Below are 24,994 nucleotides of genomic sequence, written 5' to 3' on the forward strand. Positions count from 1 at the left end.
AACTTTAACACTCTTTTTTTTTTTTAATTGTTTTTTTGTCTTTTTCTGAAGCTGAAAATGGGGAGAGACAGTCAGACAGACTCCCGCATGTGCCCGACCGGGATCTACCTGGCACACCCACCAGGGGGCGATGCTCTGCCCCTCCGGGGCGTCGCTCTGTTGGGACCAGAGCCACTCTAGCGCCTGGGGCAGAGGCCGAGGAGCCATCCCCAGAGCCCGGGCCATCTTTGCTCCAATGGAGCCTCGCTGCGGGAGGGGAAGAGAGAGACAGAGAGGAAGGAGAGGGGGAGGGGTGGAGAGGCAGATGGGCGCCTCTTCTGTGTGCCCTGGCCAGGAATCGAACCCGGGACTCCTGCCCGCCAGGCCAACGCTCTACCACTGAGCCAACCGGCCAGGGCCTAAAACTTTAACACTCTTAAAAATAAGAAGCAATAAAGACTATGAGGAATCAAGGACTAAATATAGCAAAAGATTATAAATTTTATATGAAAAAATTTTTCAACGACTAAAAAACATACAACAAAAAAAAAAACATAAAAGAAGACAAATTAGTGGAGAGATACTCCATTTTTGGGAATGAAAGGATGTGTTGTAGAGATGGCTGTTTTTCCCAAATTAACTTAGATTTTTCATGGAATTCCAATGAAAATCCCAACACATTTTTAGGGGAATTAGCAAGGTCATACCTGAAATTCATATGGGAAAGTAAAGTCCAGCAAGAAAAATTAGGAATAAGGTAGGAAATTTACCCTACATGCATTAAGACATATTATGAAGTAATAGTAACAAAAACACTATAGTAATGGTGCAAAGATAGAAAATTGGACCAGGGCTACAGAACTGAGATAGGAAATGCGTATTTGGAGACTTAATAAATAGCAGAGATGACATTGTAAATCAGTAGGACAGTGATAGACTATTTAATAATAAATAATGCCGGGCAGAATGGTTTTCTGCAGGGAAGAAAGTATGTTCAGATTCCCTCCCCACACCATGTTCATTAATCAGTTGTGGGGAATTGGATTCAATACCTAAATATGATAAAGCGAAATGTTTACGCTTTTAAAATAATAGTGGGGAAAACAATATTTAAACTCTTGGGGCTGGGAAGGCTTTCTGCAACAACATAAAGAGTTTATATCATAAAAGAAAAAATTGATAAGTTTATTTATATTAAATTTTAAAATACTCGTAAGATAAAGGATACAGTAAAACAAAGCGCAATCAGCCCCAGCTGACAGCTTGGTTGGTTAGAGCTGTCGTCCCCGTGCACAAAGGTTGCCAGTTCAATCCCCCATCAAGGCACAGAGAGGAACAGATTGATGTTTCTGTTTGTCTGTCTGTCTCTCTCTCTCTCTCTAAAACCAATCAATAAATTTTTAAAAAAGAAAAAAAATGTGAAACCTCTACCATAAGCTAGAAATTTGTTTTGTGAAAAGTACTTAATTAAAAAGACAATGACGCCCAGAATAGCTTTGGAACGCTTAGGTATCAATAAAGGGAGGGAGTGACTACCCAAAGACAAAACCATCAAGCTGAAAAGACAAAGGAAATGACAGGCAAATCAGAAAGAGGAAATTAAAATGCTTACAAACAAATGAAAGGAAACAGAGGAATGCAAATTAAATCAACATTGAGAAACTATTTCTCACCCCTCAGAGAATCAAAAATAAACTTCCATGTGTTGACAAGGATGTGAAACAGTGAGAACTCACACTTTGTAAGAGTGTGGATCTGGTAACAACCATCGCAGGGCACAATTGTACAGTCAGGTAAATCACAGATGTGCGCTCTCTATAACTTGACAATTTCAGATCTATACATCTAATCTTTAGAAGGTCTCACATGTCTGTAGAAGGAGACGTGTGTGAGAAAGTTCTTGGCGGCACTGTTAGGTGTGGGGGAAATTGGAATCAACATAAATGTCCATTCATGCATTAAAAATAGATAAATTGTGCTGCGTTCATACCATGAAAGACTGTACACAATTAGAATGAATGCATATACACATGTCATGGACAAATCTCATAAATAGGATGTTTAGAATAAAAGGAATTTGGTGAAAAAGAACACATCCAACCTGGCCCATTTATATAAAGCTTAAAATAACACAAAGGTACTTATACGTTGTTATTATCATATAGACATTAAAACTGTAAAACACATACACAGAAAAAATAAATATCAAATTCAGGATAGTGATTCCCTCGGAGTGAGCTTCATACGACGGGGCTTCAGCTCTACCTGTGATGACGCAGGGTCAAGACTTCATGATACAACCTGACGTACTTAGGCTTGACGTCAGGCTTCATCATTTGGGCCAGTGAACTAACTTCTCTCTCTTGCCTCAGTTTCCCTAGCTGTAAAACAAGGATAGCAGCCGTGCACATCTCATAGCGTTATCCTGGTGATTAAGTGATTTATTAGATGTAAAGCACTAGGACAGTGCCTAACATATAGTAAATGGTGTTTAAGCCTTTGCTATTATTTTGTAAGGAAAAAATAAAACAAGATTTGAAACAAATATCACAAAATGTTAACAGCGGGCAGAGTTCAGCGGTGGATACAAAGGTACTATACTGCTCACAAACATGAGGGGATGTTTTATCGCTTCATACTCATTTTGAACTGTCCCCTGATTTTTTGTGAGAAGTAGATTACATTACTCCAGGCGTCCCCAAACTGCGGCCCCCTGAGGCCATTTATCCGGCCCCACCGCACTTCCGGAAGGGGCACCTCTTTCATTGGTGGTCAGTGAGAGGAGCACTGTATGTGGCGGCCCTCCAACGGTCTGAGGAACAGTGAACTGGCCCCCTGTGTAAAAAGTTTGGGGACCCCTGCATTACTCCATGCTTCTCTAGTCTATGCTTAAAATATTTTATAATTTTAGAAAATAAGGTAAATGACAAACCAGGAAAATTGTTGCAATACGTACAGTAGACAGAGATTATACCTGAAGTATAGAAAGTGTATTTATAAGCAACAATGACCTCAAAGGCAAATACCGTAATAGAAAAAAAATAAGCAAAGGATAGGAAGAGGGACTATCATAAAAGAAGAAACACGAAAACCAAAAAAGAGTCCAATAAAACAAGAAAATATGGCCTTAGCCTCGGATTAGCATGGTGACGGGGAAACGCCACCAGGCAGCTCATGGGATTCGTGAACAGCTATCTCTGAGGGTCATTCAGCAGTGTGTGTCAGCATCCCTACTTGGGGCACGTCTGCACAGCATAATGTCCTGCAGCTGTTAAAAAAGAAAGAAAAAGAAAACAATGCTGTACATCATGTTTAATTGACGTGGAAGGGTAGTCACACAGTACCTTCTTTTTAAAAGCAATTTTACCATGTGGGTAGTATAATCTCATTAAAGACAGATGCCACAGTTCCCCAGAAGTCCACCCACTTCCTGGGAAGCCACCGTTGGCACCGTGGTTCAGCAGACCACCTGCCAGGAGTCAGGAGCAGCCCCACCCCCACCCGCCTGCTCACAGACGGCTCTGTCCGCCAGATCCCAGGGAGCCTATCAATCATGCAGTGTTTGTATCTGAAGGCAGCCCCTGCCTGGGCCCAGAGCTCTCCGCCACTCTCCCCAGTCATAACAAACACTGCCCAGGATAACGATAATCGACCTTTTTTATAGGAGCGTCCGCTCTGCATCCATTAACTCTAACTCTTAGAAACCCCCCTATGGAATTATTAGTATCCCTGTTTGACATAGGAGGACACTCAAGGCTCAGGGAGATAAGAAACCTGCCCAGGTCACACCGTGGCGGACTGTGCTTTGGAACCCAGGTCGGGCTGCCATTCTCTGCACATCTGGGACCATCCAGCAGTGGTTCTCAAGCTTAGCTGCACATTTGAGTCGCCTCGGATGTTTCTTTCTGTCTTGGTGCCTGGGCTGCTCTTCGGTCCAATTTAAGCTGAGTTGCTTGGGGGTGGGATCGAGGCGCCAGTATCTTTAAAACTCCCTGGGTGATTCCAAAGTGCACCACATTTGAGAACCAGCGTTTGAAAATAGCACTTCTCAAACTTCAAACCTCTAGGGAATCGTGTCAAAATGTCGATGCTTCCGCAGGCCTGGGGGCTTCTGGATCATGCATTCCTAAAGAGCTCCCCTGTGAGGCTGTTGGTTCTTTTGCCTGTCACCTCCCCACAGGCATCCCCCCCCCCCCCCAGCCTCTGCCGTCCCTTTCTCTCTTTTCCTCCTGACTTCCAGCGCCACTTAATATCAGCGGCCGGCCGTGCTTCCAGAATAACTGTGAACCTGGGCAAAGCGGGTCAGGAGGTCTTCCCTGAGCTCCTGTCCCCGAGGATAAGCACTAGCGCTCGGAGCCCCGCAGACAAGCCTCAGGAACACACAGGGGCTGGCACTGTTCTAGGTGCAGTGAGACAGAAATGGACCCTCCTGCTGTGGAGCTCACAGTCTAGTCCAGAGGAGATGTAACAAATACAGAACTCCATACATATACCGCTCACAAACATTAGGGGAAATGAATATGAAGCAATTAAAAAAAAGAAGCATTTGATTTTTTTTTATTAAACAAGAACATCAGAAAAGCAAACAACAAGTCAAAGAAAGTTGTTTGATGATGCAAATGAGAGGCAAAACCAACTTATTTTGTTGGTGAAAATGCACTAGACAAAAGGCTGCAAGTCCTGGAGTATCTGCATGTTCTCCGACCCCCTAATTTTTGTGAGCAGGTATGTCAGATAGGGGTATGTGAGGGAAAGAAAAGGGGGTGGAATAAGGAGTGTTGTAGAACAGGCCACGATTTTAAGTGCCTGGAAGCCTCATGCATTAGGTGGCTTTTAAACAGAGACCTGAAGGGAGTAAGTCCTGCAGATGGGGGAGGCGCATGCTCCAGGAAACGGAGCAGCGGGTGCAAAGGCCCTGAGGAGGAGACACGACCAGGCAGCTCATGGGATTTGTGAACAGCTATCTCTGAGGATCATTCAGCAGTGTGTGTCAGCATCTCTACTTGGGGCATGTCTGCACAGCAGAATGTCCCGCAGCTGCTGTGGGACATTAAAAAAGACAGCTGCTGCAGGTCGGGCACCTTCCCTAGTGGTAGCCTGGCCCCGTGACCCCATCCCTCCCTGCAGGTGATCTCAGGGCCTTTCTACTTCCCTCGAGACCACACCCAGCTCCTCCACTTGGCCGAGAAGGCCTTGTGAGCAGACCCTTGACTTCCCTCCAGCCACACGTTTATGGGACATGAGCCCGATGCAACCACATTCCCACTGTACCGGTGGGCACAGCTTGGGGCAGTTGGCCATGATCATGGCTGCCAGGTCCACCGCAGGAGGGGCTCCTTGACCGCGGGCCTCTGCTGGCCGAGGCTGGGCAGCTCAGGGCTCATGCGTCCATGAACCAGGCAAAACCCAGTCTCTCTCTGCCCACCTCAGGAGTGTCTCCAGAAGGGAGAGGTGGTCGTTCTAAATCGTGCAGGACAGCACTGAGTTCATCTCTGGTTCCCAGATTTACTGGCTACATGGCCCAAGAGAAGTTACTTGACCTCTCAGTGCCTCAGTTTCCTTCACTGTAAAATGGGGATAATGATACTTTCCTTGTTGTTGAGCAGATTAAAAGAAACAACATGTACAAGGCGTTCTAGCCCAGGTCTAAGGACATAGTCAGGCCCTCAAGAAACAGTGACAGTCACCATTGCAGCGGCAAGAGTTCTGCACATGGACAAGGAGGGAGCAGGCGCAGCGTGGACAAAGGTCTTGAGTGTCTGTAGGAATGCATGTAGTTGGCGTGTGTGGAGGACGCGTCCTGTGGCAACACGGGCTGGCAGGAGTCTGGGGCTGGGTCTCCTGCCCTCGGGTGCTTCCTAAACTGAGCCTCTGCGGAGCCCTGAGGGACAGGCTGGCAGGTCGTGCTTGGTGAGCAACAGAAAGGGCAGGGGGCATCAGGCTGAAGGTGTCCCTAAGGGGTAGGCCATTGCCACGCAAGCCTCCGCAGGGAGCCTGGATGCGGCAGGAGCCGGCGGCCCAGGTGGGAGGCTGTGCCGGAAGCAAGCGTCAGGAGGCAAGGGCGCCCCCGAGGGCCAGAGTGCCTTTCCAGCCCGAAGACGGAGAAGAGAACCCCGTTTCCCACTCCCTCCGCAGGTCTTCACGGGGATCTTCACAGCAGAGATGACCTTCAAGATCATCGCTCTCGACCCCTACTACTACTTCCAGCAGGGCTGGAACATCTTCGATAGCATCATCGTCATCCTCAGCCTCATGGAGCTGGGCCTGTCCCGCATGGGCAACCTGTCGGTGCTGCGCTCCTTCCGCCTGGTACCCGGCTGGGCCCTCTGCAGGGGGCGGGGCGGGGCGGAGCGGGGGCCTGGGGCCTGGGGGCGGGGCACGGGGCACGCCCCCCTCCAAAGTCACCTCTCAGTCACCCCACCTCTGAGCCGTCCTGCCTTCACCCAACAGCTACTGGCTAGGTTCTCCTGGGTGCCTGGCCCAGTGCTGGTGATGTTGGGGGGACGCAGAGGTGAGCAAGGCAGGAAGAGGTAACCTTCCAGAGGCACAGCTGGGCTGGCCATCCTGAGGATCTGCAAAACCTTTTACGAGTCACTGTGACTCCTTTAGTCCTCGCAGAATCCCAGGAGTGAGGCAGGTATGACTAGGTCCCCATTGCACAGATGAGAAGACTGAGACTCAGAGAAGCTGTCACCCTGGGTAGCCGTGCTGGGAGTTCCTGAGGTCCTGTCGGGAGGGGTCCAGGCCTTGGCTTCCATGACCACCTGTCTGTCAAGGGCCAGGCAGCTTGCCTTGTGTCTTTAACAGTGTGGGGTAATTCCAGAGTTGAGGGAGCTCAAAGTCTAAATGCCCAAGAAGGGCCTTTTGGAAGAGTCAGGGTTGAGGCAAGTAATGGTTCCGGAAGAAATCAGAAGCAATTTCCCAAAGCCACGTGGCAAGTGACAGGTGGAGCCAGGTCTGCCACAGGTCATCGCAGGTTCTGCCTGCTGGTCTCAGACTCCGCATTTTGGAGGCAAATTCACACACACGTTGCCTGGGGGTCTTGTTAAACTGCAGGTGACAGACAGTTCAGTCAGTCTCAGGTGATACCAGAGCTCCTGGTCTGTGGACCATGCTTTAAGCTCGAAATGCCTGAGAGGTTGAGACAGGGGGCTGGAGGTAGATCAGAGAAGGCTTCCTGGAGAAAGACTGAGCACCGTTGATGCTCAGGAAGGCAGGATGGTGGGAGCAGTAGAGAAAGTTGAGACTGTTCTAATACCAACTCCACTGCCATAAGCCAAGGGACTTAGACAAGTCACTCCACCTCTTCCTCGGTCAAAGGTGATGATAGTGCCAACCCCATGTGCTTACTGGATGTTCTGAATGAGCTGATTCATTCCACATCCTAAGCTCATGGTCTGACACAGGAGGTGTTCAAAAAATGCTAAGCACTGGGTCCCTTTCTCTGTTATAAGTGAGAGGAGAGAGAAATGGGTGCTTGGGCAAGTCAGAGATGGTGTGAGCTGGCCTGGAAAGGTATGTGATGAAGGATGGAGAAGGCTCTGGCAGAGGAAGGACATTCTGTGTTGGGGGAATCTGAGAAGTGCGTGGAAGTGATGAGACCAAGCAGAGGAGGAGGCTGGTGTGAGGACCCAGGGTAGAGGCTGGAGGGGTTGAACTGACTCCCAGAGCAGAGCCCGCTGAAGCCACCTGCAGGCTGTGGAAAGAAACAGTAGTGTGTGCTCTCGGAGAAACCAGGAGAAACGGGTGTCAGTGACGTTCAAGGGCTCCCTGGGTTTCCACAGCAGGAAAGTAGGGGAGGTAGGTCAGGGGATCCATGGGCAGTGGAAGCCAGAGCCCATCACAAAGACCCCTCCATCCCCAGCTGCGGGTCTTCAAGCTGGCCAAGTCCTGGCCCACCCTGAACACCCTCATCAAGATCATCGGGAACTCGGTGGGGGCGCTGGGGAACCTGACACTGGTGCTGGCCATCATCGTGTTCATCTTCGCCGTGGTGGGCATGCAGCTCTTCGGCAAGAACTACTCAGAGCTGAGGTATAAAATCAGTGACTCGGGCCCGCAGCCTCGCTGGCACATGATGGACTTCTTCCACGCCTTTCTCATCATCTTCCGCATCCTCTGTGGCGAATGGATCGAGACCATGTGGGACTGCATGCAGGTGTCCGGGCAGTCGTTGTGCCTGCTGGTCTTCTTGCTTGTTATGGTCATCGGCAACCTCGTGGTAAGTCGGCCAATAGCCTCACACCCCCATCCATTCATCCACCAGTTACCCATCTACCCAGTCATAGATCCATCCCTTCACTTACCCATCCTCCTATCCATCCATTCATTTATCCATCCTTCTATCTATCTACTCATCCATTCATTCATCGACACCAGTGTACACACTTAGCACTTTTCATCAATCCCTCTATTCACTTACCATTTATTCTCTCTACTCATCCATACATCTCCCTATCCAGCTATCCGTCCACTCATAAACCACCCACCCATCCATCTGTCCACCTCTTCTTCATCTACTCAGTTACAAAACTTCTTATCCATTTACTCACTTGCTCACCTAGCCATCCATCCATCCATCCATTCGCATCTACTCATTCACTCATCTTCCATCTACTAATTCATTACCCATCCATTCGTCTGTCCTCCAGCCACCTGATCCATCACCTCCATTCATTCATACACAAACACGCAAGTGCCTATTCATTCATTTACCCATTCATTTATCTACCCATCACATTCACTTGCCCACCCATCCATTCATCCATTTACCCATCACCCATCTTCCCACTCACTCATCTGTTTCTCCACTCATTCATCCACCCCCACCTCCATCTATCAACCCACTCATCCATTCACTCTTTAACTAGTTCCTATCCCTCCACTCATTTATCCATCCACCTATCCACTCACTTATTGACCCATCCCTTCGCATCATTCTTCATTTGTTCATTCATTCATTGATTCACCCACTTATTTGCCTACTTATTCCTTATATTTTATATATCTATTAATTTACTCTTCTACCCTTTGTTTTATTAGTCATTCACTGGCAATGATTTATCACACGGTTTTCCAATTCAGTTTAACAAACATTTGCTGAGCAGCTGTTGCACGCAAAATATTGTGCCAGATGCTGTTGGATGTACAGAGGCGAGTGTAGCCCTGATGTTACTCATGAACTTGAAAGAGTAGGAATGTAGGGAGTTCAAAAAGGCATGAAATAACTTGCAGACAGTTCAGAATGATCAGAACCACTAAGGGGTATCCCATGGGTGCTGATCCCCCCCCCCAACTGGAAGGCTTCCTGGAGGAGGGTTTAGAACTGACATGCGCAGTGATGCTGGAGAGGGAAGAACAGGGGAGCAAAGCGCAGGTGCAAGCAGTGGTGGTCCAGGTGAGGCAGGGCCCGTGGGAGCCTCGGGTGTCTCCCTGGGCTGTGGGCGGAGCTGCTGCTGTCCTGCCATGCGGGACCCAGACCTGTGCTTCTACGACCACTTATCTGTCAAGAGCAAATGCGTCTTGCCTTGTGTCTTTACAATGTGGGGGATTCCGGAGTTGAGAGAGATCACGATCTAAATGCCGAAGAAGGGGCCTTTGGAAGAGGCAAGGTTGAGGCAAGTCAGTAGTTCAGGAAGAAACCAGTGTCCACTCTGGACATGGAGCCACCTCCCTGGGTCCATAGGTGGCCCGGGCATGCTCAGACATCACAGCTGCCTGGTCTGGCTCCCAAGGGCGTGGGCAGCCCAGGCTCACATCAGCTCCCAGGGGAGTCTGAGGTGGCACAAGGACTGTGGGCTGCAGATCCTAGGGCCCTTCCCCAGACCGGCCTGCTTTCCCTCCCCACGTGCCTTAACTAAGCCAGGGCCAGCCCAGGCCCAGGTGGGGACAGCCTGCCTCAGGCCCACAGGTGGAGGAGCCCAGAGAGGAAGCAGGGCCTCGGTGCACAGTGCTCATGGAGCCCCGCTCGTTGGCTGGCCTCACAACCCCCCTTCCGTCTCCTCAAACTGGCCGCCTGGCTGGGGGGGGAGCCTTCCTCAGCCCCTGGCCCAGCCCCAGGGCTGCCAGACTCTGTGTTCCGAGGGGGGCGCAAGCACACAGAGCTGTCAGCCCAGGGCCAGGCTGAGCTGCCCTCCAACACACAGCCCTGCGAGTTCCAAGCAGCTCTGCCTGCGGATGAGATTAGAGGCTGTGGGGGAGGGCTGCTAGCAGCCCACACAGCAACACCCCCTTCCCTGGCAGCCTCAGGAATTGGGCTGCTGCCTGGCGGGCCAGCGTGGGAGGATGCAATTGCCATTAAAATGGGAAGCGAGGATCAGGCAGGGGCTGGGAGCAGCCGCGTGCGATTGACGGGGAAGCACTGGAAGAAGACAAACTTCTGAAGCTGGTGACGAGGGAGGCCCCAGTGTCCTGTGTGGGTGGGCGAGGCCGCCCGGCCGCCCCCTGCCTGGGCCCCAGATGCGTGGGGGTCAGGGGAGATGGGCCAGGCGTGAAGACCGTGGGGAAGGAACGAAGGTGGGCAACCAGGGACAGCGACAGGCCAGGCCAGAGGTCTGTGCGGCCAGAAGCTCTGAATCACGTGTCCCTCCCCCTCAGTGATGACATAAAAAAGGCTGCCAGGTGTCAGCAGTGGTCATTTCTCCACAGAGATGGGATCTGGAGGTCCTGTGTCTCAGCCCCTCCATCCGGGCCACGTGAACAGGTGCTGCTCTTTTTAACCAGAGGCCAGGTCTGAGGCCTGGCACTCCACCTTCCTCATGGCTTTCCTCAGAATTCTAGTCCCTGGCTTTCTGACAGCTGGGCTGGGGGGCTTGTGAGAAGCCAGGGCCCCAGGGGCTCAGAGTGGGTTTCCAGCGAGGGTTGTGCACCCACCTCCCTGCTGTAGGGGCCCCCACTCAACTGAGCTCCCTTCTGGGAGAAGGGGACACCCAGCCCAAAGTGAGAGGGAGGATGTCTCTGGCCATCGGCCTGGATCCTGGGCCCTGGGCCGGCCACACCATCTTCACTCAGCCTCCAGGAGCCCAGGAAGTGGACCCATACCCAGTCCCTGGTCACCCAGCAAAGGTTTTGTGGGTTTTTTTAACAAAATCTAAAACGTCGCATCTGCAGGGAACCGCACACTTAAAGGATGGTTTAACAAGTAGAAATCCAGACCACCGGAAGACCGGGATTATGCAGACGTCCCTTGGTGGGGTGGGCTGGGCTCTCAACTCCTTAACCCCTAACCAATAACTTAGGTATTGTGCCTTCAAGCACCTTGGACACCTCGGCCCCTCCCCTGACTTGCTGCCACGCAACGGGCCTTGGAGCCAGAGCTGTCCCCGGGCACCAGCCCCAAGTCCCTTCGTCCCTTCACCCCGTCCCAGCAGCCTGGTCCCACATGCAGCACCCAAGAGCCCCTCAGCACCTGGACACCAGCGTGTCTCAGTAGCTGGCCCAGCACTGAGTCCCAGTGGCCTGCGGTCTGCTACCTGGGCTCTTGTCCTGCCGTTGTCCCCTTCTCTGCTCAGTGTCCCCTGTGCCTCACCCGGAAAGTGTAGTCAGACCTGGGGACTCACAGGGTAGGGATGCCCCGTGGTAGGAGCCCCAGATTTTTGTGTGGTAAGCCGGCCTCACTGGGAAAGTTAGAGGTGTATCACTAACCCCTCCCGCCCCCCCCCCCCCAGTGGATACAGAGTCCCCTCCCAGGGAAGCCCCAGGCACTCTGGGTGGGGTTCTGTCTTGTCCCTGGTGGTCCCAGGCTGGAGCCCGCTTCCCCGGAGCAGCATGTGCTTACCCTGACCTCCGCCGCCCCTCCACCCCCCGTTACACCCAAAGCAGCACGACCCCATCTGTAGGCTCTGACCCTGGACGGCCTGTGGCTCTCCCCTCATCGAACCTGGGCCAAGACACAGACGAGCGGGGTCTGTTCAACTCAGTTCAGGCCGTATCTGAGACCTCGGAAGGAAGAAGTAGAATTTGTCTTTCCTTTCATAGCCAGACCCTTTATTCAAGAGAAGGGGGGGTAGATTAGGGCCCCCGGCCCAGGTTTCAAGCCTCGAGCTGTTGCCTGTGGCAGTGTTTAAGGTCCCCGGGCCTCAGTGTCCCCATCACGGACCTGAGGCTGAGCACCCCAGGCGTGGCGCCGGCCTGGGTGAGCCTGACCCGTTGTCTCCCCAGGTCCTGAACCTCTTCCTGGCCCTGCTGCTGAGCTCCTTCAGCGCCGACAACCTCACGGCCCCCGACGAGGACGGGGAGATGAACAACCTGCAGCTGGCCCTGGCCCGGATCCAGCGGGGCCTGCGCTTCCTCCGGCGGGCCGCCTGGCACTCCTGCCGTGGCCTCCTGCAGCGGCGGCCCCAGAAGCCCGCTGCCCTCGCCGCCCAGGGCCAGCTGCCCGGCTGCATGGCCGCCTCCGGCTCCCCACCCCCCGCGGACGCGGACAAGCCACCTCTGGCCCGCAAGGAGACACGGTTCGAGGAAGGCCAGCGGCCGGGCCAGGGCGCCCCCGGGGACCCGGAGCACGTGTGTGTCCCCATCGCCACGGCCGAGTCAGACACGGATGACCCAGAGGACGACGAGGAGAATAGCCTGGGCACAGAGGAAGAGTCCAGCAAGCAGGAGGTGAGCCCCCACCCGGCCACCTTGTCCCCGCTTACAGGCAGCACCTACGTGTATAGTAGGGCCCAGGACTCTGCTGTCCAGGGCACCTGGCCTCGCTCAGAGCCGCTGCCTGTTGCCACAGCAGGGTGGGGGCGGGGGAGGAAGTCAGGCTGTCCCCCAACGACAGCCCCGTAGAGGGGCCTGAGACCAGCTCTCAGACTCTCCCCAGTCCGGCCCAGGACGGGATCTTGGAAGGGACTGCTGTCCGCGGTGTATCCCCTGCCTGGTCATAGGCAGTTATTTGTATAGAAATGGAAACTGAGGCACGGCAAGAGAAAGAGAGACTTGCTAGGAGTTCTTCATGCACGTGGCACAGAGCCAGGGCCCTTGGCCCCTGACCCCCCACTCTGACCACTGCCCCCTCCAGGACTACCAAGATGGAAGGTGTTGGTGAGGGAGGAGTCCAGTGTCCTACCTCTCACGGCCCCTGCCCCTCCTCCCAGGCCCAGGGCTAATTCTGAGATTTAAAAATAAGCGCCCGAAGGTGGCAGGTGGCAGAAACGGCACTATCTTATCTCCCAGCCCGTTATTTTTAACACTCAGGACCGGAGTCTGGACCGAAGGGACGGTGCCCCCTCCCGCTCCCTCCGCTTCACCATGGCCCGAGCCCAGCTCAGATGGCTCCTTCTGGGGTCTTTAGGTCCAACAGTGAGGACAGGCTCTCTCTGTGTGCTTGGGCCCCCCGGCCGCCCCCTTCGCGCCTGCGCTGGGTGGGTCTGGTGGGAAGAGCAGCTGCTCCCCCTGCGTGGAATTGGATCTGAGGCTCCAGACACGGTTCTATAGCCTCCTGCCCCCCTGTGGTCCCAGAGGCCAGTTTCAGCCCTTTTCGTCAGGCCGTGGGACAGTGACAGTGTCAGCCGGTGGGCGGGGAGTGTTGGTGTTGCCAGGACCACGGCTTCCAATGATCTCCGGGGTGTGCCGAATTCCGACTGCCCCTCCTTCTCCTCCTCTCTGCTTCTCTCGAGCCTGTGGGCTCTGGCTCCCTGGGGTGTGTGTATGTGCGTGTGTGTGCGCATGCGCGCATGTGTGTGTGTATGTATGTGCGTGCGTGTGCGCGCGCGCGCAAGCTGGGGGTGCCATGGGAACTCAGGAAAAGTCATCATATCCTTCTGAAGCGGAGTTGCCACCCAGGGGAGCCGGGCGTGGCAGCCTAGCTGCCCCCATCGGGGATTGGGGAGAGGGCGATGTAGGCCAGCTGGCCAGGGGCGTTGTCTGGCTGTTGGCCTGTCACCAGCACCTGCCCGGAGCCTCCAGCCACCCTCTCAGCACTCCTGAGGGTGGTCTTCAGGGAGATGAGGCCCCGTGAGGAGGGCCAGGGGCATGGGTGGGGCCTGAGGCAGAGTCGGGGGCCCTGGAGACCTCAGGCGGGGAGCTCACGGGCTGAGGTCTGTTCAGCAGGAACCCCAGCCTGTGTCTGGTGGCCCAGCGGACCTCCCGGAGGCCAGGGCCTGGAGCCGAGTGTCAGAGACCGCCTCCTCCGAGGCCGAGGCCTGGGCGGCCCAGGCAGACGGGCAGCAGCAGCAGCAAGTGGAGCCCCCGGCCCCAGGGTACAGTGAGGTAACGCACACCTTTGTCCCTGAGGCCAGCAGGGTGCTGCCCCTGGGCTGGAGCCAGGCTGTGAGAGGGCCCTGCTCATGCCTTCATGGCTGGTGGATTCACAGCAGCTGTCACGGGCAGCGTGGGGACCCCTCCGCAGAGGGGACCACGGACAGCACCCTGTCCTGACAGGGGAGGGACGGGACAGTGCGGGCCCAGAACCACGGGGAAATTCTGGAAGCCGGCATCCTAGGACTGTGATGCAGGGCTAACCCCAAACCACCATGTGTCCACCCCTCCTCAGTCCCTGTGCTCCAGTCTTACTTGGCCAACCTCTGTCCCGCGAATGGCCCCGTCCCGGGGGACTTCCGGCGCTCTGAGAACATGTGCTTGGCTTCTCAGCGCCTCCGCCACCGGCTGCTTCTCCCCTGGCCCAAAGCAGAGGCCGCAAAGGGGAGGCCGACTGTCGGGTTTTGTTCTGACCGCAAAAAGGGGTTTTAATTTGAATTAGCTACCAACATTGAAAACCTGGGAGCTTTTATGTAAAAAAATCTGCAATTCTGGCTTCTCTTGAAAAAAAAAAAAATGGGAAGAGCCGCCCTGCTGGAGACAGGTGGCCATGGCTCCCGACTGGGGCTCCGGTTTCCTGCAGAGCCCACCTGCCTGACTTCGTTCTGTGACCTGCCTGGCGCCCGTAGCCTGTGTTTGCAATCCCTGGGCTAACGGCCTGTGGCTCTGCGGGCTGCACCACCCACCCCCACCCCCACCCCCACCCATGCCAAACACCGGGATGGTGGTCGTCTGCTCAGAGACCATGCTTGGGGGCCATTGCTGTGCAGCCTGACCACCCCTCAGCCCAGCAGTGTGACTTGCTCCAAGGGGACAGGTCTCGTTTGCCTTGTCCTTTTCATGGGATGGGCCAACGGGATGCTTTGCGGTCATGGCCAGTTTGGGAACGTGAGGGCCTGGTGGATCCTTCAGTCATGCTGACAGCAGGGCACGATGCCCCCCGGAGGGTCCGACACCCAAAGGCCTGTGGGAACATTAAGACACTAGAGGGGCGGAGAATCATGGAGAGAAGGGCTTTCGTACTGGAGCGTTGGCCTTTGAACGACTTTTGTGACTTCTTCCTCTCCTTGAACCAGTTCATGTTGGACCCCCCGGAAGGAAGAGTGGGGTGGGCTGGGGCTTTTCTGGGAGGAGGACCCCACCATCTCCCTGCAGTGGGGTAGTAAGAGCGAGAAGGTGCTGGAACTTGAGAACTTGACCTCCCTTGTGACAAGCCTGCGTCCTTTAGGCAGCCACTGTGCCTGAAAAGAGAAGCAGGGTAAAGACCCCCAGCTGTGCCTTTCCCAGCTCACTGTCCCCAACAAAGCTGGGAGGAGAAGGGAAGGCCCCACCCAGCCTTGGGGGCCCGCAAAGGCAGGGCCTTGCCCCAGGACTCGGGGCTTCCCCATCACAAACCTCCTTGTTAAAGAAGACCGGGAGACACCAGCGGGGTTCCCCTTGGAAGGGATAGAGAGTAAGGCAGCTTGAGGAGCAGATATACACCAGATCTCAGAGCCACACAGCAATACGTGGAGCCTGAGCCCCAGCAGCCAGGCGGGCCCACCGTGCTGGGGGCGTTGGGGATGCAGACCTGATCCGAACCAAAGGAAAGCTCCCTCCTCTGTAGAGTGGGCTCCTACAGGCAGAGAGCCTGGGGGGTTTCCTGCGCAAAGGGGCTCATTGAGGGAGTGCTCTCAGGAGAGACCCCCAGGGAAGAGAAGGAGGACCAGGCGAAGGCAGCAGCTCCCAGAAGGCAGGGCAGCGGGTTCTCACCTCAGCCTGGCTCCCTCCGTGCCAGTCGCTGGGTGTCAGCCACCCCTGGCTCGAGTCGTAACCCCCAAGTGATTTCCAGAAATGGCAGCTCTCTAGCTAACGACAATTTTCTGGAGACGGAGCCAGCGAGCAGCCAGTGTTCACGGTGGCTGGGGGGAGGAGCACAGTGGCTGAACAGAGGGGGGGTGGGGCAGAGCCCCTGCAGTGACCGATGCAGGAGCACTCCCACGATTCACACACGCACACTCACCGGGCACACCACATGCACTCACCTCTCTTATAGGCAGGTTAAGCCAGGTCAAGGCGGCAGAGCCCTGCATGGCCAAGCAGAGAATGTTCCAGCACCTTCTCGCTCTTACTCCAGGCCCTGCGCCTCACACTAGCACCCACACGAACCGGGCAGGCCGCGGGGGTGGGTGGCCGGCCTGCGTCTGCATGTCTGACCTTGCGCCTGTGTGTGCCCGTGCTGCCGTGCCGACTCTGCTCCGCGCGTGGCATGCCTGTTTCCTCTGCGTGGGCCAAGCCGCCACTCTGTCCCTGTCCCAGCATGTGTCCGTGTGGCCACCGCACATCTGTTTTGTATCCAGCTGGACGGACTCCCTACTCCAGTATTTTCCCAGACCCCTTCACATCCCCCTGTCCCTGCCCTTGACCCCACAGACCAGACCAGAAGCCCGGAGGCCCAGTCTCGGCTCAGCCCTGACTGACCCTAGGTGACCTCTGGGGCTGCTCTCCTTCCCTCTGGGCCGATTCCCCGGGGGTGCGATGGAGGGCAGTCTGGGCACCGCCATGCTGCGAGCCCAGGCTCCCCCCGACTCGGGCTGGAGGCCGGAGCTGCTACACGTTCCACACTCATGTCCTTGCCCACCCTGCCCCACGCCTCTGCCCACAGACCCACGAGGACAGTTACTCCGAGGGGAGCACAGCAGACATGACCAACACCGCCGACCTCTTGGAGCAGATCCCTGACCTTGGCGAGGATGTCAAGGACCCAGAGGACTGCTTCACTGAAGGTGCTACCCTGGGTGCCCCTGTGCCGCGGCCTCGGTCCCCCCTCCTGCCCCATTCATCATGACCCTGGGGCTCCTCCACTAGGACATGAGTCGTAGCAAGTCTCCAGCAGTCTCCTGGGCTGGGCAGCTGTGGGTCAGCTGCACCAGGACTGGTGACACTGTATCTGTGGTGTGGTGGCATGACTGTGCCCCCACATCAGCAGGACTGGGTCTAATTCAGCCCTGTCCCCTCAGGCCCTGGCATGGTGCCTGGCATACAGGAGGCTCTCTGTAAATACTCGAGGTGGGTGTGACAGGTGGTCGTGGTGGTGACTGGCGCCCGTAGCTTTTATGGTGAAGCGCTTGGAGGGCAGCTGGGGACAAAGTGAGGGACTGCCCTCCACGCGCCGCGTTGTTTGGGGCTGCCAGTGGCAGGTCCACTGTTCCCAAGATTTAGAAACCGCAAACATGGAGAAGGCCCAGGGACAGAATTTTGGAATATTCTGGCAGGGGGAGGGCTTCCCGGATGAACAGAGAATAAGAGGGAGCCCATCTAACCCTAGTCTTACCCCTGCCCACACCTGCCAGGCTCTTCAGCCACTCCCTGGGTGCCCGGTCCATCTGGCCTTTCTGCAGCGAACCTGCTGAGGATGGGCCCCTGCGACAGCACCCAGGGTCCTCCCCACCCCTGTGGCCCCACCCGCCATGTCACCCTGGGCTCATCACCCATCAATACTTGTCATCTCTTTCAATCATTCCCTTAACCACCCAGCCTCCTGCCATGAGGCAGGGGCATTCTCAGGCCCTGGTCTGGGGCTGACCCCTCTCCCTTCCCCCAGGCTGTGTCCAGCGCTGTCCCTGCTGTGCTGTGGACACCACACAGGCCCCAGGAAAGGTCTGGTGGCGACTGCGTAAGACCTGCTACCGCATCGTGGAGCACAGCTGGTTCGAGAGCTTCATCATCTTCATGATCCTGCTCAGCAGCGGGGCGCTGGTACTCTCCCTGGGGTGAAGGGGGGGGGGTTAGGGAGGGGGTGGGGGAGAGGAGGGCAGGGCGGGAAAGGAAGACTCCTGCTGGAAAGTCGGCTCAGATACTGGGGCTCACAGTGCGCTCCCCCTACGCCTCAGATCAGGAATCAACTCCCAAACTCCCAGCATCCGTAGCACACATAGAGATCAGAGCAGGAAGGGCTCACAGAGGTCATCTGTCCAGGCTGCCTTGTTCCACGAAAGGGCATTGGTTTGCCCTAGATCACAGTGCATAGCTGGAATAGGTCACAGGCGACCAGCCTCCCACACCTGAGCACTGGTGACAGCCCCTTACACATGGCCTGAGCTGCCCCATGAGGCCGATCCAGTGCAATTCACGATGCTAGCTGAGACGGTGGTGGTGGCTCCACTTCCTCCAGGTTCTACAGGGCTAGCGACCAAGCTGTGTAGCTCACAACATGGTCATATTTCATCCCACAGCGACCTTTTGTAGAAACATTAAGTAACGTGCCCAAGGCCGCACCACCCACAGACAGCAGATGTGACATTTGAACCCAGACAGATGGACTCCAGAATCCTGTCTTGACCTTCATTTTGATCAATAAGTCTTTTCCAAGCTCTCTTTTTATCTCCTTCTGTGAGGCATGGGGGACCGACAGGAGGAGGAGACCCTGGCCCTGGCATTGGGGGTTCCCCATCGTGTTGGGGAAACCAGACCCAGCAGGTTTGAGAGGGTCAGAGGTCAGCTCAAAAAAATTGAGCAAAATTGGAGTAGATGACTCAGGTTGATGGGAGGTCAGGAAACTGGAGGAATCAGGAAGACTCCCTGGAAGAAGCAGACGGAACTGGACTATGGAGGACAGGGAGGTTTGTTGAGCCCAAGAGGAGGAATGAGGCCTTCTAGGGATGCCTCTATCTGGCTCCCAAGCACCCAACTCCCAATCTCTTAGATCCCATATTGGAATAGATGGAAGAACCCTGGAGAAGATTCTGGAAGGTCAGGGAGAGGGTTCTAGAAGGTGTAAGGAGAAGGATGATCAAGAAGGCAAAAGAGACAGAAACTTTCCTGACCCAGGGGAAGCAAACACCTGATATTGTTGGGGATGAGCGGATAACAGGGAATGCTGTGGGCTACAGAGCGGGAGAGGCGCTTTGATCCAAGACGACACGCCTCCAGCCTGTGATGCCGCCTGAGGGGCCAGGCCTTGGGGACGCACTGTGGCTGTCACTTCTAAAACTCTAAGCCCCCCACTCCAACCTGTACTGCCCCGCTCCCATTCCAGAGCTGGCCCAGAGTCATGACTTACAGACTGCTTGATGTTTTTACCATTGGCAGCTCGAGCGAAATCTCTGCAGACTTTGGAGGATGATTTGACAATATGTTAACGAGTTTTGTTTTTAAACAACCACAAACAAGGGCAGCCAGAGCCATTTAGTCTGGGCTGTGGAGGAGAAGCTCAGCCTGGCATAAGTGAGGAGGAGTTTTGGCAAGCAAATGTGAATATAATCCGGGTCCACTGCCAAGCACTGTTTAAAAAAAAAAAAAAAAAAAGTCAATGATATATTGAGAAAAAGAAATCTGAGTCTATTATTTAAAGTTATAAACTTGTTTAACACAAAGAAGACCATATATTCCTTCTATATTACTAAAGGGATTTTTTTTAAGAAGACATAAATCTTACAGCAAAAAAAGATTAAAAAAGGAAGCAACAAGGAAGCATTGAGTATGGCAGAGGCAAGATCAAATGTGTTTTTGTTTGTTTGTTTTTACATAGACATAGAGAGTCAGAGAGAGGGATAGATAGGGACAGACAGACAGGAACAGAGAGAGATGAGAAGCATCAATCATCAGTTTTTCGTTGCAACCAACACCTTAGTTGTTCATTGATTGCTTTCTCATATGTGCCTTGACCGTGGGGCTACAGCAGAACAAGTAACCCCTTGCTTGAGCCAGTGACCTTGGGTCCAAGCAGGTGAGCTTTGCTCAAACTAGATGAGCCTGCTCTCAAGCTGGCGACCTAGGGGTCTCGAACCTGGGTCCTCAGCATCCCAGTCCAACGCTCCATCCACTGCGCCACCACCTGGTCAGGCATCAAATGTGTTTTAATAAATTAACTGGATATAATTCATCTTTTAAAAGAAAAGGACTCTGAATGGAAATACTAAAAGTGAAATAATAAGACATATCAAGCAAAGGAAAGCAATGACAACAAACACCAGAGTGCTTTTGTTTGTTAATATTAAGATTGAATTTAAAGTGAAAAATTTAAGAAAAAACAAAGAAGGAACAACCTATATTACAAATATAATCGTTATGAATATATTATATATTGCTTGGGATTACACAGCACTTATATAAAGTAAAAACCATTGAAGGGGGAAAAGTAGCTACAGTGTAACAATACAGGGAGATTTTGCCACACTCCTGTTAGTTCTTGACAAATCAAGTAGAAGGAACAAGACAATAAGAAATCTAAAATATATATACTTAATAAATTTGAATCTAACTTAATAATAATAAAATATAATAGCTAACACTTAAATAGCACTCACTGTGTGCTGGACCCTGTTGTAAACACATCTCCAATGTTAATTCATTTAATTCTCACAATAACCCTATAAGGTAGGTACTGTTATTAAGCCTATCTAGCAGATAAGGAAACTGCTAGATATAGCAAAATTAGAATGATTAAAGACAAACCCTTAGAAATGTAAAAGTAATTTTTAAATAAGCCTTAGGTCAAATAAAAAATAGTTCAGTGGTAGGTTCATGGGTGTTCATTACATTAATAAGTGAGCAAATAAATAAAATAAAGAGACTTTACATAGGCCAAAGATAGCAGTGTGTTGTAAATCAAACATTCAACCAGTTCTGTCTACTTGAAATCTAGAAAAATAAGAAATGAAAAACAGATATAGAGAAAAAAAACTATGGGAGATAAAGAAACTAGAAAATAACAAGAGTGAGAATATTGCATGTGAGATGCAGCCAAAGCTGTAATAAGAGTAAAATTCATAGACTCAAACAATTCTATTATTAAATAGAAAGAATGTAAACTAATTATTTAACCCAATAAGATTTTTTTTTTTTACAGAGACAGGGACAGACAGGAACAGAGAGAGATGAGAAGCATCAATCATTAGGTTTTTGTTGCAACACCTTAGTTGTTCATTGATTGCTCTCCCATATGTGCCTTGACCGTGGGGCTATAGCAGACCAAGTAACCCTTTGCTCAAGCCAGCGACCTTGGGTCCAAGCTGGTAAGCTTTGCCCAAACCAGATGAGCCTGCGCTCAAGCTGGCGACCTTGGGGTCTCGAACCTGGGTCCTCCGCATCCCAGTCCAATGCTCTATCCACTGCGCCACCACCTGGTCAAGCCCAATAAATTAGAAATTTAACAACAAAATAATCTGAAGGAAAGCAAAGGAAGTAGTTAATAAAATAAAAACATTAATGAATTAGAAAATAAATAGTAAAGCTGATAAAATTTCAGAGTAAAACAAATCAAATGGGTAAATTCACATTTCTAAGAGTGGACTCTTTCTCAAGGAAGAAAATAAGTCCAGTCCTATTTAAAATATACTAGTATATGAAAACAGATGGAAAGTCTACAAATTTTGTTAATGAAAGCTATATAATGCTGATTTTTAAAACGTTAAGCATACCAAAAGGAAAACTATAGACCAGTTTATACATCCATATTTATGAATAGTGATGGAAAAAATATTAAAATACATGCAAATAGGCCAGCAATATATGTAAAAGATTAAGTAAATCATAGCTAGATATATGTTAAAATGATACCATATTAGAAATATCTACTTATACAAATAGGACTAGATAAAAAATTATCTCAACAAATTTCTGATTTTTAAAACTGTTAAGAATAGAAATTAAATATACTCCCTTAATTTAGTAAAACACTCTTAAATTAACTTCTGTTATCATTAGTAGTAAAACACTTAAACACTTATTTTTTAATATTATTTATTGATTTTTTTTATTGATTTGAGAGACAGAGAGAGAGGAAGGAGAGAGTGAGAAGCATCAACTCGTAGTTGATTCACTTTAGTTGTTCACTGATTGCTTCCCATACATGCCTGAACAAAGAGATTGGGGCTCCAGCTGAGCCAGCGACCTTGGGCTTAAGCCAGTGATCATGGGCTTCAAGCCAGTAACCTTTGGGCTCAAACCAGTGGCCTTCGGTTCATGTCGATGATCCTGTGCTCAAGCCAGTGACCCTACACTCAAGCTGGCAAGCCCATGCTCAAACCAGTGACCTCAGGGTTTTGAACCAGGGACCTCAGCACTCTGGGTCAATGCTCTTTCCACTGTGCCACCACCAGTCAGGCCTTAAAACACTTTTATTAAAGTAATAAATAAGAAAAAGGATGACAACTACTTTTTAGCTGTTGTTCATTACTTAATAATGATCTTGAAATATGAGCCATTGCAGTTAACGAAGAAAATTAAACATACAGTAGAAAAATGAAAAATAGGAGAATTGAAGTTAATATACCAAGTATAAAACAAAAGGTAATAATGATAGAAATAAATAGAAATACATCATTACTTGTAGAAAGTGTTTGCCTACAGAAATTTTAAAACTTATTAAAAAAATATGGCCATTCATAAAATATACAAAGAATTGCTGATGTTGTTGTTTTATACTAACAGAAACCTTTTAGTCACAGGTAACATTTGTTGACTATTCCTTACATGCAGGTATTGTAAACTAAATAACTGGGAATAAATATAACATGAAATGTATAAGAGGTACACGAAGAAAACTATAAAGCTTTGCTAAGGACTATAGAAGAAGACAAGTATACTATAAATATTAATACATGCTAGTCCTATGTAAGAAGGCTGTGTATTAGTTCCTAAAACAGCTAACAAATTTTAATGCAATAACAGTAAATTTCCTACATTTTTTAGAGAATTTGACAAACTAGTGCCAAATTTTATCTTGGAAAATTACTAAACATGGCTAGAAAAATTTATATAATACTAATTCAGGAATAGACAGAGTAAAACCACATAGAGAGGTCTGAATGAAAGGTAGTTTATGATAAAAATTGATTTCTAATCTGTGGATTTGAAGTAGATTCTTAAAGTTAGGACAGTTGACCAGCCACTCTGAAAAAAAAAAGTTAAAATATTTGCTCTTTACCAAAATTAGATTTTAAAAATTATAATATGAAACAATGAAACCAGAAAGTTGTTTTTTTTTTAAATGCAAAGAAGGGTCATCCCCCCACCCCAAGCCTTGGAATAGGCAAGAGCTTTCATAACATGATGCTAAAGGTTTTACTAAGTGAAAATCATAATAAATGATATAATTATATAATAAATGAAGGTGAAGTATAGGACTTCGGTGTGATAAACAAAATGGAGATTGAAAGGCAGGATTAAGTGTCTCAAATAGTTAATGTCCCCAAATAAACCAGACACTCAAATAAAATTTAAAAAAAAAGGCAAAGATGAACATTGCTCATAAATATCCAAGGAAAAGATGTCAACATCACTAGTAATAAAATAAATGAAAATGGAACAAAACATGGTTTTTGTTCATTAGGCTGGGAAGCGTGCCAGAGGAGAAACACCACCAGTGTGGGGGGAGGGGGGAGGAGAGGGCCACCTTTGTGCAGTATCCCCTTCTGGGGTCCTATCCCCAGCCTGTACCAAAATATACCTTTGACTTTCACCCCGATTCTAGAAAGTTATCCTCAACAGATAATCAGACACATTGTTCATTGCGATGTTGTTTCCACTGCAGACAAATTGGAAACAACGGAAATGTTCATTACCAGGTTTATTGGCTAAATACACAGCAGGAATATGCAAATCATGAAATATTATGCATCCTTTAAAGAGAATGATAGTGTATGTAATCACATCACAGAGTCAATAATTGTTCATAAAAGATTGAGTAGAAAAAGAAGTTTCAAAGCAAAATGTTTTGTATATCTTATAAAAATGCGCGCTCGCACAACGCGCACGCACACAGAGTCAAAAAGAATGTTCGCCTAAATGTTAGCATGAAATTGGAGGTGCCTTTTATTCTCTTATTTGTAGTTGCTGTACTATATATTTTTTATAAAAAGCACACATTTTTATAATCAGAAAAGAAAACACACGTCTCTTGAACAGCTCCCCAAGTCCACACTGGGACCTGAATTTTCCTGTCGCCCCATGTACAATGACCAGATTAGCCCTATGAGTGTCTCAGCAGTGCGGACGCGGGCACTGCAGACAGCACCAGCCACCTGCTCCCCGCAGTCAGACAGGGAGGCCCAGAGCAGCAGGCAGCGGCCGCTCTCCAGGGTCCTCGGCGGCGTGTTCAGTTGCCTAGACTGGGAGGCTCAGGGCACAGTTGGGGTGGGGTGCAGTGACTCAAGCACAGCTAGTACGAATCAGGAGGCTGGAGGTGGCAGAGGGCAGCCGGGAGCCATCGGGGTTTCTCTGTTGGCTCAGGAGTTTGGGTTGAGGCAGAAGTGAGGTGGAAAAAGACAATGTCTAGCATCTTAGAAACTTTGACTCCTAGATTGTGAGGACTACAGGACGTTTGGCTTCACCTGGTCCTGTGTTGGCCAAACTTCCTCCCTACAGACTGTCTTTACTATCATTTATTTATGGTTTTGCTTTAGATCAGCTCTCACTGTTTGTGTTTGGTTAACTAAATTTATTACAGAGGGAAACTTCTAATGATGATTGCAGTTGGAGACCAATATTATTTCCTTTGAAAAGTAGGTAACTACATAAAGGAGAGTAAAAAAAAAAAAAAAGTTTCATGTTGTTTACAGAAGAAAGCTGTGGCCTGGGCCTGAACACCCTCCCTCCTTGTTAAAATGGAAGACCAGCCAGTTCTAGAAAGGTCTTTCAAATGCACTGGCCCAGAACTGGGAGTTGCTCTTTAATGTAAAGAAAGCGTTCTCGCTGCACGTTCCACCCTCCTCCGCACACCACATCGAGTCTTTTCCGGGCCCTCGTGGCACGCACGCTCCTTGGAGAGCGTGCTGACGTAGCCCCA

General features: G+C 50.9%; 2 protein-coding genes across 7 annotated transcripts in view; one reads left to right on the forward strand and one right to left on the reverse strand.

Annotated features, from left to right (window-relative positions):
• The window catches only part of SCN5A (sodium voltage-gated channel alpha subunit 5), a 97,222-nt gene that overhangs the window by 56,621 nt on the left and 15,607 nt on the right, over positions 1–24,994 (forward strand). For 3 of the 6 annotated variants that reach the window (XM_066245508.1, XM_066245507.1, XM_066245511.1), the window contains exons 15-20: positions 6,115–6,288; positions 7,844–8,200; positions 12,139–12,582; positions 14,017–14,178; positions 16,871–16,991; positions 17,810–17,964. In XM_066245508.1, coding sequence (XP_066101605.1) covers positions 6,115–6,288; positions 7,844–8,200; positions 12,139–12,582; positions 14,017–14,178; positions 16,871–16,991; positions 17,810–17,964 — 1,413 coding nt within the window. The remainder of the gene's footprint in view (positions 1–6,114; positions 6,289–7,843; positions 8,201–12,138; positions 12,583–14,016; positions 14,179–16,870; positions 16,992–17,809; positions 17,965–24,994) is intronic. The other 3 variants (XM_066245510.1, XM_066245509.1, XM_066245513.1) reach the window with 2 other exon arrangements.
• The window catches only part of EXOG (exo/endonuclease G), a 68,788-nt gene continuing 63,219 nt past the window's right edge, over positions 19,426–24,994 (reverse strand). Inside the window, exon 7 of the transcript XR_010727325.1 lies at positions 19,426–19,487. The gene's annotated coding sequence lies outside the window, so the exon portion shown is untranslated. The remainder of the gene's footprint in view (positions 19,488–24,994) is intronic.

The sequence above is a fragment of the Saccopteryx bilineata genome, chromosome 10 (genome assembly GCF_036850765.1).
Source record: "Saccopteryx bilineata isolate mSacBil1 chromosome 10, mSacBil1_pri_phased_curated, whole genome shotgun sequence".
Lineage (NCBI taxonomy): Eukaryota > Metazoa > Chordata > Mammalia > Chiroptera > Emballonuridae > Saccopteryx > Saccopteryx bilineata.